This window comes from Pituophis catenifer, unplaced genomic scaffold (genome assembly GCF_029215685.1).
Source record: "Pituophis catenifer annectens isolate HBS135680 unplaced genomic scaffold, rPitCat1.0.hap2 SCAF_3, whole genome shotgun sequence".
NCBI lineage: Eukaryota > Metazoa > Chordata > Lepidosauria > Squamata > Colubridae > Pituophis > Pituophis catenifer.
Window position 1 is genome coordinate 61,467,506 of NW_027256883.1, and position 16,148 is coordinate 61,483,653.

The 16,148-nt window shown below is 35.7% G+C and overlaps 1 protein-coding gene across 1 annotated transcript in view; it reads right to left on the reverse strand.

The window, feature by feature from the left end:
- The window catches only part of MBP (myelin basic protein), a 137,216-nt gene that overhangs the window by 21,174 nt on the left and 99,894 nt on the right, over positions 1-16,148 (reverse strand). Inside the window, exon 4 of the mRNA XM_070940651.1 lies at positions 11,763-12,193. Coding sequence (XP_070796752.1) covers positions 11,763-12,193 — 431 coding nt within the window. The remainder of the gene's footprint in view (positions 1-11,762; positions 12,194-16,148) is intronic.

Genomic DNA, 16,148 nt, shown 5'->3' on the forward strand with positions numbered 1-16,148 from the left:
TCCCTTTTTTACTTTGAAAAGTGTAGTCCTTGCCGTTATCTTCTGGGTTTAGAAGTAATATGATTTTTAAAGAACTATTGAAATTCTGAAATTCACTGAAAGAAAATTAGTTATATGAAAGAATGCTAAAATATCCTGTAATGAAAACCTATTATTTCCGATAATATTTCTTTCAATATTTAGTCAAACTAGAAAGGACTGGTAGGATTACTAAATTTGGGTTGCAGAAACCTGAAAAACCACTAGCCGGCAGCAATGATGTACATTCATCTTGAACCTTTGTTTCCGTTTAGTGATGATTCATTATTTTGCAGGCCACATTTAATAGCTCTTGTATTATATAATTGGATAATTGCATACTTTGAGATGACTTAGAAGAGAAGCTTCAGAATATGTGGAAGCATAAGTACAGCACATTTTTAAAGCAGCTGCATCTTTTCTCAATTAGTCTCCTTAAAGCAACTGTATCTTTAACATGGCTCCTTCTAGTGGCTGTGGCTATGTGATTGAAAGTGCCTCTTTTGAATCATTTGTAAACATTCACCACTCAATATTATGTTATCTGCGTTATTCTAGGGCATTATCACTTCCCTGTGTATTGGACATTTATTTAGAACAATATTTGTATTCATGTCTGAATGAAATAACTCTTTCCAGAACTAACTTCCACTTTTTAATTTAATATAGCCAACATTTATTTAATTGATCTTTCAAAAGTATTTCTGCCCAAAAATGGTGCTGAACAAAACTAGCAATTATACAAAGATAAAATATGACTTGGGAGGCAGAGGGGACGGGGCCAGTCAGAATTTTTACTACCGGTTTTCCGAACTACTCAAAATTTCCACTACCGGTTGTCCAGAACTGGTCAGAACCTGCTGAAACCCACCTCTGATCATATCGTATCATTCTACAAGGGCTGTAATTGCTACCTGTTTCTTCCTGGGCATAATTCAAAATATTTGTTCAAGTTTCCTCAGGACCCTCCTCCTCCAGTACCAGTCAGTCTTGATGGAGAGATCCTTCTGGATGTGTTTATATGGTTGAGGTAAGAGAAAAGGCCTTCTCAGTGGCTGAAACTAAACTTGTTACTCCTACTTCGGAACAATATTCTTCTACGTAGTATTTTAGCCACAGGCAAAGATATTCTTTTATAAGCAAACAATTTCTCCCCTGGTAACATTAAATGTTAGTAGAAGCCATTTTATCCCTCTGCTAGATTTACAATTCTTATTAAATACTTTTGTAAGTGTGCTTGTTTTTGACTTTCAAATATTTTAAATTTGGTGGTAGTTTAACTGCTGTAAATTACCCTAAGTAATTTGTATGCATTGAAAACATAAAATATAAAAGCATAATAAGTGGACCCTGCCATAGTGTGGGAATAATACTTGGAAGAAGAAAACATAAAAAATAGTGTCTTTATAAACACTTTGACAATGGAAGAGCCCTCTTGAATATAATGTATTTGTCTGCTGTTGGAAAGACAATGGGGAAAGAGCAAGTTTGCTTCATGGATAAGACGTTCCAAATCCTAGGAGTAGCTACTGAGAAGGCCCTGAATTTTCACCAAGACTTCCTCCCACAGTGATAAGCCTGAGAGAAACGCTTCTTCCAAAGTCCTTGTATGGGATGATTCAGTTGTTTCAGATGCACTACCTATATAGTTATGATTTTCATAACTAGTCCCTGAACATACTGTATGCCTAGAAACAGAACTGTTAAATATTACATGTTCATTACAATGGATCCTGTTCAGACTTTAAATTGCAAATTTCTACATCAGGTGAAGATTTCAACTACTTTTCCAAGTTAGCTTCAACTCAGTGATCACATACAGGTAGTCCTCGACTTACAACCATAATTAAACTCAAAATTTCTGTTGCTAAGCATTTGTCGGCTGAGTTTAGCTCCATTTTACGATCTTTCTTGTGGCCATTGTTAGGTGAGTCCCTGCAGTTGTTAACTCAGCAATATGGTTGTTAAGTGAATCTAGCTTCCCTGCTTCCTTGACTTGTCAGAAGTGATCACATTACCCCCCGCCCACCCCTGGCACTGCAACGTCAGAAATACATGCCAGTTGGCAAATGTCCAAATTTTGATTGTGAGACCATGTGGAAGCCGCAACAGACATAAGTGTGATAAATGGTCATAAGTCGCTTTTTCCAGTGATGCTGTGACTTCGAATGGTCACTAAATGAATAGCTGTAAATTGAGGAGTACACTTGCATATGCTACCTTTACCCATGGACATCATTAAAGAAGATGGCATTTCCTGCTTCTCTGTCTAATTGCACATTAAACTGGCATTAAACTAATTGCAGATTTAAACTGGCTATGGGCCATCCAGATTAACAATTTTCAGCTACAGCCAATGCGCACTCACTCACTGGCATCATGCATTGCTTCTTGTCCTGCCTTCTGATGCTTTTACATATGACGTGTGCTTCCTTGTTGGATGCATTCTCAGAAGCAATGTTTAGTTCACATGGTGCAAAACTGAATAGGACTTAATGAATATGCTGCATTGATCAGTGCTAATCGCAACAGTTCTTACCAGAGTCAGGTTGTATGAATATATAACTGAGATAGGTAAGAGGATGACTTTCTTCTGAGGTATGTTGGGGATATTTTGTTTGCTTTGCATTATTATTTTTTCTTCCTAAAAGGGTAAACACTGTTTAGTATTTAGTAGAAACATGTATTTATGCATTTATTTAACGTATTTTTATGCTGCCTCAATACGAGAACTACTCTGGGCAGCTCCCATTAAAAATACAACGTAAAAACAACCTCATTATAAAAATAAAAATGCAACACAAGAAATATAAAAAAATAGATGGCAACAATAGTTCAGCTCAGAGAAAGTCTCTAAAAAGGAATCTCATTCTTTAGAAATATATGGAAAAGTAGCAAAGAGTGAGTCAGACAATTTGTTCCAAGGAGACTAAACTACCATTGACACTGCAATCCAATCCAATCCATCAATCAATGTCAGTCAGTCAGTCTGTCAATCAATCAATCAATCAATCAATCACTCTGTCAATCAATCAGTCAGCCAATCAATCAATTAATCAGCCGGTCAATCAGTCAATCAAGCAATAAAGCAATCTCCCCTTGCCTCACTCTCTAAACCTTGCCAAAGTGTGGGAGTAGGAGCAGTTTCTTCCTGCTAGATCTAATGGTTTGGGTCAAAATTGGCTAGAAAAGGCAGTCCCGAAGAGATCAAAGTGCCAAACCATGGATTAAAGAAATTGTCTCAATTAAATCAGAAATCCATTGGAGTTTTGTGCTCTGAAATTTGGGTAAGTATTTCCTCACTTCTACAACAGAAAGCTTCACAAATATAAAAGGTTGAATTGGGGTCTTATAGAACATTGAGTCTGTGAGTAGAGAACTGGACGCATGAACCATTGTGTACAAAAATAGGCTGAATCCCCTTATATTTGTTTGGAATTATTATACAAAACATTTAAAATACACAACATAAACAATTGGGCACATACAAATAACTTTTTGGGATGAGCAGGGAATCCTTGCTCTGTTTTTTTATATGGTGTTGTGTAGATTTTTTTAATACGGTATTGTACAAAATTTTGATAACAAAATATACATTTTAATACTGAGCCTATAGTATTATTGCAGACTACCAGACTTATTAAGAACCACTGGTCACTATGTAAAAGCCATATCTTTTACATAGATATGGACGGCCCCCGACCTCCGCACCTTCCACGCCGACCTAAAGACATGGCTCTTTCAGCAAATTCCCTGATCTGCCGTGCATTTTAATTTGGGGGATTTGGGGTTTTTAGATCGGATTTTAACATTTTAATTCTATTTATTGTTGGGTTGTTTTATTCTGTGAGCCGCCCTGAGTCCCTTGGGAGAAGGGCGGCATATAAATTTGACAATAAATAAATAAATAAATAAATAAATAAATAAATAAATAAATAAATAAATCTATAGTATTCTTCTGCATATGGGCAGTTATTAGTCAAATTCATCGTATATTTGAAATTGTGCTTAGTAGTGAAACTCCTTCTTTCTCCTTTGTTGTTGATTGGATGTCTTGATTTTTGGCTTCAGAAAACAAAAAAGATTGGAATTTGTCATGCAATTTGCCTAAATAACAACCTCCAACCTGTGGAGGTTGCTTCCAAAAATACAATAGTGGTTACCATCTTGAGTGGTTTTAATTTGAGGGAGGCTAAAACTAATCACTTTGGCTGTATAACCACATCAGTAGTAATGTGCTTTGCTCTACCAATTGCTGAGCAACAGTAACAGGAAAGCATGACTACATTCCTATTCTAGACTACATTCCTATCCTATACACTGTACTCAGTGGTGGGATTCAACTAATTTAACAACCGGTTCTCTGCCCTAATGATTTCTTCCAACAACCAAACTGCTTTGAAAGTTAACAACCGGTTCTCCCAAAGTGGTGCAAACTGGCTGAATCCCCACCACTGACTGTACTCATGTCCTGTTCATGTCCTACTCCTGGATTTCATACTGGAAAACATTTCAAGTATTGTTCAGAGGTCTATGTCAACATTAGCAGATTCCAAATGAATTGTTGATAAGCAAAGAGAATCTTGATTCACAACTTTAGTTGGTTTGACTTTCTCTTAAAAAGGTGGCATATTTACTTTTTAACATTTTTTGTTTTGAATCATGCCCTGAAGTATTAGAGTTTTTCATTTGTGTATATTCAATACTTCCCTATTATGAATTCTATCATCTTATGCTGCAGGACATTTGAATCCCCAGATTCAACTCAAAAAGGGAATCTTAATGAAAGGTAGTGTTGTTTACAGAAATACCTTTTCTTATACCATAGTTTTCTTTAGAGAATTTCTTGCTTGCTAGTTAATTAAAAAAAAAAGGATTAATTCTCAGGCTTGCTTGGAGAGCTAGAGAGTTGGCTGTCAGAAGTAAAGCATTTCACGTGGGAGGGAAATTATATATATCTTTACCTTTTTTCTTGATATCAAAACATTGGTTGAACTTCAGCTAATGTGATTGCAGAATCTTCTCTTGTTTTTGCCCAAGGATACATTTCCTCAGATTTAATTGTTAGAGTTTGCATGTTGAGAGTGGGGTAGTTACCAATTAAAAGCAGAAAATGTTATTTTTTCCCTATTTTTCATTTCTTCTAATCACTAACCTGAATAAAGAACAGTTTGAACCTGTCAGGGTCTGAACTGATCTGAATATTAGCTCAAGACCACAAGAAATCTAGTCAAAGTCCTCACATCCTAGGATTCCCACCCTGCTGCAGAAATCTGATCTGCAAACCTAAAGATGCCATTTCACCAACTCTGTACATTTTAGAAGACAAAATGATGGTTTTTACCTGGGTTTGGACAGTAGTAAGTGTAGTTAAGAGCAAAATTTATGGCTATAGTGGGAGAAAAGAGTGGTTTCCATTGAGAACATTATAGAAAAATCCGGTAAGAGGCAAGCACATTTTGTAGCAATCTCTGAAGACTGAATTATCACATATCAGCGATGTATACATTCTGAGGGTTATTTATTTATTTAATTGAGCCGAACTGTAGATCCCTTTAACATGATCCATTTTATTTGAAGCTTGTTACAGTTATCTATTTTACATTTTGGTGTTCTTCTCATCTCAAATCAGCTATCTTTCAAAACCCACAGTTTTTGATCCCGATCAACAGAATACAGTATGAAAATATATGACAAGGAACATAAGATGTTAATGTATTAACATAATGTATTAACTTCTTAGTACACCATTTTACAGTGAGAAAGGTGTTTAAAAAGTCCTTTATCAATGCTTACGAAGATCAAATATTGAAACAAAATCATGTTAATCACAGACTCTGGAAAGCTAGTACTGTTGATTATATATTTTACAATGCTACAATTTATATCTCAGTCGCACAAAATCTACAAGAGTGCTATAGACATGACAATGTTTTGAAAGAAGAAAAAGTCACAGTACATCATTTCTTTCAGAAAGTATATACATATTGAAAGACTTAAGAGTGAAAACGAAAAGGTCCTATTGATGTGGCTAATTTCTCGAAATATGTTGCACTGAAAGTACAGTCTATTATAGCTATTACTATTAAACTGAAACAAGTCTGGGTGCTTTGCTTCATTACATTTTACTTTCCACCTTGAATGGTTTGTGATTAAATAAGAAGTCCTTGGTGAACCACAACTTCTGACATCACTGGAATTGTTGAACCAATAAATTACAGTTATAAGATTCATAACAATTAAGCAAATTGAAACAATAATGTGCGATCTTAGCTTCTTCTGAATACCCCAGATAGAAGCACAAAGCCTCTCTGGTTTATTCAAAGATCGTTGCAAAGAGAGAAGTAAAGGATGGAAGGTATTTACAAAAGAACAATGAATATTTTAGCTTAATAAATCAAGAGATTATCGTCTGAATGTGCCTTACATCATTCAATTCATATTAACAATGATCTAACATATGTTCTGAGAAAAAAAAAACACCCAAGCTTTTTATTCCTGAAATATTTCTGTCCAGTTTCTTATTGACCAAATGTACCTGAAGCTTGACCATAAACTATTTCAATTGATTTTAGATGCACCTATTTTTGAGAATTTAATTATATAAAATATTTAGAAGCTACATTAAATAGAAAATGCATCTGTTATGTCATTAAGCCTAAAAAATTCCAGCATGTTTTTACCAATGCATAGCTCCTGAGTAGCAATGTGGTTGCTAAGCTGAAATTGTTTCGATGCTGACATTTCATTGGAATCTAGATTGACAAAGCCATTCTGGAGTGCAATCTAAACAGTTTTATGTTGCGTTTACAAAAGGAACCGGGGGCCACTTAGAAAAAAATCCACCCCTTCCAGTTAACTGTTACAAAATAAAATACAAAATCAAACTGAGTCTCTCCGTTACTACCTCAGTTTCTAACCACCAAACTGGCTCTCGGTAAGTTATTTAGAAGCTGTATTAATAATTAGGTCAATGAAAGATCTCAACGTTTCATGCTACGAAGGGGTGCAGAGACTGTATTGGTATTCTGTGTAGCTAACTCATACAAACCTTTAGGATCATCCCATAACTGTTATGGGCTTGAAATGACAAACTAATTTTAAGTGGTTAATAAAATAATCATCTTAGTAAGAAGGTATCAGAAGGTAATACTTTGATGTAAAGAAATAATTTTATGTTCTATCATGAAAACAGAATCATTTTTCAAATGGGACAAGCATCTAATCCAGCTTTCTAAAATCATCCATTGAACTGACTCTTTGATATGATAATGTATGATTCACTTCAGTGAATCCTGGGGAATGCTTGCTTAAATATCTGGAAACACCATGTTTGGCACTACATGTATCATTTCCCCCCCTGCTATGTTCTATAAAAATGTTATTTGGAATTAAGAGGCTTTGAAACTAAACAGGCTTTAATAATAATAATAAAAAGTCTCTCTGTGCTGGAGTATAGAAACATGAATAATGGAGGAATGTATTGTGAATGGCTGAGTTTGTAGAAATGGCTAAATTGTTTAATTAAGGAGACAATGGCATTAATTTATAAAAGACTGGAAACTCTTTATCATGGTTTTGCTGAAAACGAATAAAAATGAACTGATTTCAGGATGTATTGATTTAAAAAGTTAAGTTTATGGGAAGAAAGGAGCTATGATATGCAATATGGGAGGGTGGAGGTGATAATTGCTATGCTTGCAACAGCTGCAAAGAAAAATCAGAAATGGCTTCCTTAGCTACCTTTCTTTTTCCATTTTTTGTTATTGTTCACTTTTTCTTTTGTCCTTTTATAATCTATTTCTTATTCTATTTATTTTACATTTCTGTAGTTTTCAAAATCTGCGTAAGATCTTTTAATAATATTTATTTATAAAAATACTCCTCTAGAGGTGTCAGCTGGATATTCATTTTCAATTGTCAAAACCATTTGACTGGAAGTTGCCATCCAAGGTACAAATAGCCATCTTAGACAAGTTACTCTTCCTTAATGGTGAAAAGCATCTTTGGGGAAGCGCCTATCCTTTGCCATTCCATAAAATTCAGTTCATAGGGTTTCTTTGGAAATGTGGTTGTTAATGTTGCAGTTGTTTGATTTTTACTAAAAACATGTCATAGTGGTGATTTGGGGTCAATTTATATCACAATCAGACCAACAATTTCAAACCTTAGATTTGTTCTCTATTAACTGTAATTTCTCACTATACATATATTTAAGATGATACATAGGTGATTTGCATCCTGCCACAAAGGAGCCTATAGTTATATATTCAGTTTCATGCCTTTTATTATTTTCCTATCCCTTCCTTTCACGTTTCGTAAATAACAAGGTAGCTGAGAATCTGCATCCTGCAATGATGAAGAGGAGGTAGATACAAAGTAACTATTCTTCAGGCTTTCCTCCATCCCACTCTCTTTAAACAAAGCATATTATTATTCAAACATGTGTTTTTTCATCCCTAGATATTAATAAGAAAATGTCCCTCTGCAAAGAATTTATAATGGTCTTTCACTGAATGTCAGAAGCTTCTCTGGACAAAAGGGTTACTGTGTTTGCTGCATTCCAACATTCACTGATGTGGGCAGGTCAGTTATATAAACTAGGATTGCATTGCTTGGGGAAGAGATTTAGCATATTTCTCTAACTATCATCCTAACTTACTCTGGGAATCCTTTCCAACTGACTTTAGATAACATTTCTGGTAGCTGAAAAAGCTCTTCCTGTCTTATGACTTTACAAATCCAAAATACTTTCCAGGTAAATAGGATCTGAAGTTTTACCGAGGTATACAGTTATAATTTTAGTTTGTTTGTTCCATTTGAAGAGAGGTCTGTGAATATCATGGTATGTGGGAATGACCTTGGGTGTCAGGTGGAAGAATGATTAGATAAGAGGCAGCTGAGGCCACAAAAGGAAGAGATGCATGATAAACACCTCAGAAGGGACCCTCCTTAGCTTCTTGCACTGTAAAAGTGAGGGGGAGATATGTACTTTCCGACAGGCAAGAATGCTCTTAATGTAACTTTACAATATAGAGGGAGTGTGTACTCTTGTCTGAATTACTTCTCAGGATTGACAGTGAGTTTGCTCCCTCGTGATTCTGATTGCCCAGAAATTTTCTTCTTTGAATACAAGATGCAGTACAAGGGCAACAAGATTTCATTTTCCAGATGCTTTCAAAATTTACAGTGCTTGTTTGTGTTAACTATTTATATACAATATCTAGACACATTTAATAGGAGGGATACAGTGTATTTCCAGCTATTCTGAAATAGTTATGGATAAATCCTTTTCTGCCACTCACAAAAGTCAAGAAAGTCTAGGATGATAATAATTCTATGCTTTCCTAAAAGCATAAACATGCACATATAGTATTAACAAAAGTTTATAGCACTTACTGAATTAACTTCCAGCATTGAATTTCTCCTGGAATGGATTCCTAGGATAATTTTTCATTACCAGCATTATTATTTCAGAGAATAAATAACGCTGTTGCACAATGGCATAGCCATTTGTTAATGATTTTGTCTCAAATACAGACAGTCCAGCATTTAAAAGCAGATGTTCAGTTCCAGGTAGACAATATTTGGAACTGTTTATAGCTTTTTAGTTTCTGTCCTTGAGGCACTGAGTTTTAGGTTGTGACAATTGAAATGCATCAATATGAAGGCAATGGAAACTGACAACAGTGAGCTATGAATCAACCATGCAAAACAATCATATATCATACAGAACTGTTTTTGTCTATATACAAATCCACTGTACAAGGTAAACAGCAGTTATTGCTCAATACAGAGCCATCTACAGCTTGAAGCAAATTTAATTCCCTACCACTAAGTGCTTGAAATGAAACTTTGTGAACGATGGTGTTTCAAAATTGTGACTGACTGATTATCATAATGTTCTTTTCATCGATCATAAATAGGTAATTTTACAGGCATGCCATATCAGTCAGTTTTGCCACTTCAAAACATTTCTGTATATACAAGAGGGGCCATTGATCAGCCTGGACAACACTGTAATAATACACAGAGTTTCAAAATTTCTCTGAAAAAGAATCTTAGGAGAAATTTTTTAACTACAGTTGATTGTTCTTGCAGCTACTTTCTTGCTCTCCTCTTTCAAGGCTGTCCAATATATAATGTGAGTCCCCTTTACAAGAGCTAGACTGTGAAGCAATTCAACATCCTATTAAAAAAGAGAGTTATAGCACCCAAACTCCTAGTTCTGGCTGCCAAGTACCACAATATAATGAATTACTCGTAGAAATAGTCACCTGTATCTTCAATAGTGTGCTAAGTTTCATACTCTCTGATCCCAGCTGAAGTATTTAGAACTGAGATGCACTAAAATATCTTAGGCTTCCCTATTTTCCCCAAATAAGATTTGAAACAGAACAGCAAAGCAACGACAATAAAACCACTATTGAATTTAATTTACAGACAGTAGATATAAATCTACATTGTGGAAATCAATGGTTGAGCACATAAAGAGATACAGTAGCAGAGAAAAAATATTTTTTGCCTAAAGATATAGAATGGAATAAAATACATCAACATGGCTTTTCTTACAGCAATGTAAGAAACTGCCTTGCTGCTCCTCAGACTGCTGAGCCATTAGCAAACTCAACATTGTCCACACTAAGTGGCATTGCTTGTTTGGGCTATAGGTTAAGAAATGCCTTCCAGTTTGGTCAGGACATGCTACTGGTTGGACTTTTTCCATACAAATGATGTCTGCTACACTTTGCTGGCCGTCTAGCACTATTACCTACACTGAAAAGAATCTATCCAACCAGAAAGCAATTTAAATAGTAATTTGAAGTAAGAGCCAAAAATGAAATGATTTAGAAAAAATATTACAGTGATATATAACATTAAAAGACAAATAATCGGCAAACAAATGTTTTTCTTGTATCTCAGCACTTTCATTTTGCTTTCTCTTTATCCTCATTAAGATACCCATTCCTATTGGGCATGATATTTGCTATTGCCATCCCCTTTTAAAAGTAATAAAAGTTATTTCTCATGTTCCACCTCAAAATTGATGTTCATCAAAAGTGCAGTTAAATATACTTAATACAGACATGGTCTAATTTCGTCACACTTTTCATTCTGTTTGAGGGAAAAGAGAATATTAGGCTTTGACTGGGTTTCACATTTGCTCTGCATTACAATAGTCTTCTAACTCTGCCTAGTGCCATGGAATTGCCCACAGGAACAAAAAACAGACATTAAACTAATACATTTTAAACCAAAGTCACTGCATAGAAAGATATCATAGAAGTATTGCATCAAATTACAAACATTCTAGGATTCTTCTCCAGGCTTTCAGACACTCTGCAAGCAGTGTGATAGGAGGAAAAATAAATCAAAAGAACACTAACACTTTTCTCAATATACATAGGGTGAGTTTTACAACAAGTGAACAACAAAAATCCTAACTTCTGAAAAATCCCGACAATCAAAACTGAGGCATCCAGTTAGAAGATTAAGGACAAGAGAATGTTCCTAGTCAACTCAAGGTTATTATATTTTTTGTAGGGATATTTTCTAGTACACTGTTTTAAACATTGGACAAATAACCAACAAATAACCAACATTGTATTAGAACTTGATAGATAACATCCTTTTTGGCTAAGCCAATTCTTGCTCTTTGGAGATTATTCAGTTCTTGTGATTTTTCTCCCACCCTCCTTTTAGATTTCTTGCTGCTAATCTGTTCTCCTTTCCTCTGAGCTCACCTTGCCCCGCCTTGGATAATGCTTGTCACCGCCAAAGAATCTGCCCAATGAATCAAGTAGACTTGGTTCCCTGTATCTTCGTGGAGATCCATGTCTAGCATGGTCTATGGCACTTGCAGTTGCAAGTTTGGAACCATGCCGGAAAGAGGAGCGTTTTTGTGAAGCCATCAAATCCGAATTCTCAGAAGCTGCTGCTGCACTGTCTTCCTGAATGGTCTGCAGCTCATCTGATTCAGAGGGCCGATCTTTGAAGGTGTTGTCTTCTCTGCCTGGGGCATCTCGGGAAAAGAGGCGGACCAAATGGGGGCGACCAGTTGTGTCAGCTGGGTTGGCTTCCTTCCAGGTATTCTTTGGATCTGTTGTGCCCTTGGAGTCTGTCACCGCTCTGCTCTTAGTGGAGGTCCCATTGTTCTGGTTCACATCTGCCTCTCCTGCAAACAACAAGGATGAGATATGAATACAGGCCTGTGAAAAACAGAATGTTAGAACAATGGTGCTTTCTTCCCCTTGCCTTGAGTTAGCTGCTTCACACAAAAACCATAGATTATATGCAACTGCAACAGATCTGCCTTTTACTGAACTTAAATATATATAATTTATAATATACATGTATATATATAATTAATATATATACATATATAATTAATATACATATATATATATATAATTAGATTATATATAATTATTTTAAATATATAATTATTAAAACTTATAAATTGCAATGTATCACACAAGTTGATGTGTATTTATTTATTCACTTGAAGTCAGTCGTTAGAAAGACAACGTTCCTTAAGTGATTGTTTAGGTAAAATATTAACAGAAATTGCTAATGATTCCCAATTTAAAACTTAAGATGAATCATATTTAAATGTATTATATATTTCTTTATTAAATTTCAAGACTTTATCCTTTTACAAAACCCCACGAAGCTTCCTGTCCATTTCCCAAATGCTGATTTTCCTGATATGATTGATTTTCACCAATATTAGTATAGGGTGAAAACTAATATGTGACATTTCTTTAAATAACGGTAAGACACATATGGTTGCTTCTGTTGCTACCTATGTTCCATTTTTTCCTGATGGTTTCATGTGCTTTTCAGTTTGTTATGAAGAAGCAATGGAGCCTGACTGATGAACATTTGTGAGAACCCTCATCATTGCAGAAAGCATTTCAAGTTATTAATACCTGGCCTATGGCAATAAATTATATTAACATTCTAAATGTACAATATAACATTTCCTTGTGATTTCACAATGTGTTCCTCATTTGGAACTGATAGACTGCTGCCCTATTTGAAGTAGTGACAACATCCAATCAAGATAGCAGTGGCCTTTTAAAAATTCTGATTGTCACTCATATTTTAAGGTGCATGCTTTACTCAATAACAGCTGCCAATTTTAATTGCATGAAATATGGCATTAAAATTAGTTTTGCTTCATCACAACAGCCCCAATTAAGGCTTTGGAACCAAAGGCCATTTCATTAATAATATTTCTGCTACTTTCCTTAACTTCAGCCACTTTTTTGCTGACTCTAAATGTACAAAATTAGAATGGATATGTTAATATCTTATAATTGAGCATACATTTTGTTATACAGAAACTTTGAGGCTGAAATAAAAATCAGATATTAAGATTCTATGAAAAAATATAATTTTACTTGTTAACACTAACCAAATTCTATACCATAATATGCATTCATTACATGAGAGAAAGAAAAAGAACAATGAAGATATTGTGTCTAATTATATGCATTAACAAAACACCAGAGCATCTGCATGCTAATATTTTTACTACAGTTGTGCTTTTGTAAGTGAATGCATTTAATTCTGGACAACAATGGAGGACATTTGTGCCACAAAAGGAGCTTCTCTCAATCCCAGCAAGAATATTTTACGCTGTTCTTCAGTAAAGAAGATATACACTGACAGTTTTTATTCTCCTATTCCTTGTGATAGTGGCATAATTGGTATGGTATAGCATAGTGTGATGGCATGGTATAACTGTAGATACATTTACTGAAGACTATAAGATTCTCTTTTGCAAATGAAACTAAAATTGTATTCTAAAAATAGGTTTTGAACAAACAAAAGGTTTTGCCTGATCAACAAGAGATGGGTAGCATAATTCAAAGGACTGTAGCTAGTCAACCAATATTTTCCTTGTCATGAATTGCTATGCAGTGAAGCAACAAAAAACTGGCATTATTTATGATGGGAAAAGACTTTGGACAGTGAAGATGCTAATCACACAAAAGTACCCCTTGGCACTGTGCCTATAGGTGCCTCTCTTGAGGCTTGGAGTTAGTCCCGCCAACTTCTTTTTAAAGATTCTTTTTTAAAATAAGAATTAATAATTAAGCGGGAAGCCAGCTTACTGTAAAGCAAAGTACTAACCTCCAACATAATCTCTTCTGAAACGTTCTAATGAAATAAGAATAGTAGGCTCAAACCACATCTAATGCTTTGTTTGCAAATATGGCCAGATGACCAAATAAAATATGAAGTAAGCTGGGTGGTTAAAGTATCCTAGAGAAGGGGTCCCCGACCCCCAGTTCGTGGAGTGGCACCTGTCTGCGGCATGCCATAAACTGGGCCGCATAAATAAGCAAAGCCCTATCCATGGGATACAGGCAGCACCCGAAACCATGCCTCCTCTGGTCCCCGGAAAAACCTCTCCCTCCGGAACTGATCCCTGGTGCCCAAAAGGTTGGGGACTGCTGTCCTAGAGGATACACGAGTCTTTTCTGCATGGCAATGTCCACAACATGATCTCAGAATTCCAAATATGCCCATCAGCTCAATAAATTTACATTCAAACAGAGCAATACAACTTGGTTTTTCTATCAATGGGGTGCCTATCAAAATTGGTCACCTCTGAATATGCAGGGTAAGAGAAGATCTATTAGTGAAGTTGCTGATAACTTATCAACAATCCCTATCAATTCCCATGAAAAAATATTTGAAGAAATACACATAATTTAATACAGTAGCATTAGAACAGCCCTGCTGCATCAGTCCAAGGCCTACTTCAGTCTAACATTTTAGATGACGTACCTTGTCAGCGGTTGACCCTGTTCTTTGTAACATCCTGCCTTCAGACTTAAGAAAAAATCTCCAATCCTTTGAGTGTTAGACGATCTTCAAAACATACTTATTCCTGATAGCTCTGAAGCTCCTAGGCTGCCTTAGTTAGATTGTAAATGGTCTTTGATTGTATTTCTATTGATTGGTACTATAAACTGCTGTCATCTCTTTCAGAAAAGCCAGGCAGGGAAAGGCAGCACAAGGACTACCTGAAGTCTACTTTATTTTTATAGCGTATATTAAAAGACTCTTGAAAGCCTGCCGGAGTTTGATCTTTCTTCATCTTCTTATAATAAACAGAATCAAGGTAGAGTTTCTTCTTTCTCAGGACTGAATTGCTATTTACTGTACTTAACAGTTCTTATGTTTTCCTTATTCAAGATCATCTCTCTAAAATGGAGGGTTATGAATAATTGTACAAATAGGCAAATACATGTTATTTTCAGAGTGACCAATCAGATGCTTCTTGAGGGATCTCCAGAAAGAACAGAGACACAGTTCTCTTCCCTTGTATACCCCTGTAAGTAGCATAGGGTGGCATGTTCCAGATGTTTTACATAAAACTTATAAAATGAGTTATAAATTTTCCTCCTGGATTCAAAATTAGTCTGTCCGTAGGAGCAATGATTATATCCAGTGGTGGTATTCACTTACCTTTCCTACCGGTTTGCAAATGTGAGCACGTGTGCGCAGGGCCTTGCGCGCATGCGCAAATCATCAAAAACAGGACGTAATGATGTCCGGGCGGGTGGGCGGAGCCTCCCGCAGCCACCGCTACCGGTTCACCCGAGCTGGATAGAACTGGCTGAATACCACTCCTGATTATATCCAAGATCAATCTATGAATACAGAGACTATACATTTCTAATGTTAACACAAGAACACATTCCCCTGAATTGCTTTTGACGTTGGTACCTGCTGCCTCCCTTGCGTTTATTTGTGGTGCTATTTCAAGTTTCATTACAAGCAAAAATACATGGCATGAAAAAGCATTCAGGAAAAATAAATTACCATCTGTCAAGTGTGGCTTAAGGATCTGGAAGAAAACTTCTGGCCCTTCACAGATTTTCACACAGTGGGGGAAATATGAATTCCTGCTAAGATGAGATTGAAAAAACAACCCTAAAGCGAGATTCTGTAGTGTACACCTAATGTTCAGCACATCTTTGTTTTCTAACTAGTTTTGGCTTGGAAGTTGGTTATTTAGAGTATGGTGTAGGGAGAGAAGGAGCAGAAAACAAAAGTCTGTGGTAATAGGTGGTGGGATTTGCTATGGCAGTAATTTGGAATGTATGAAA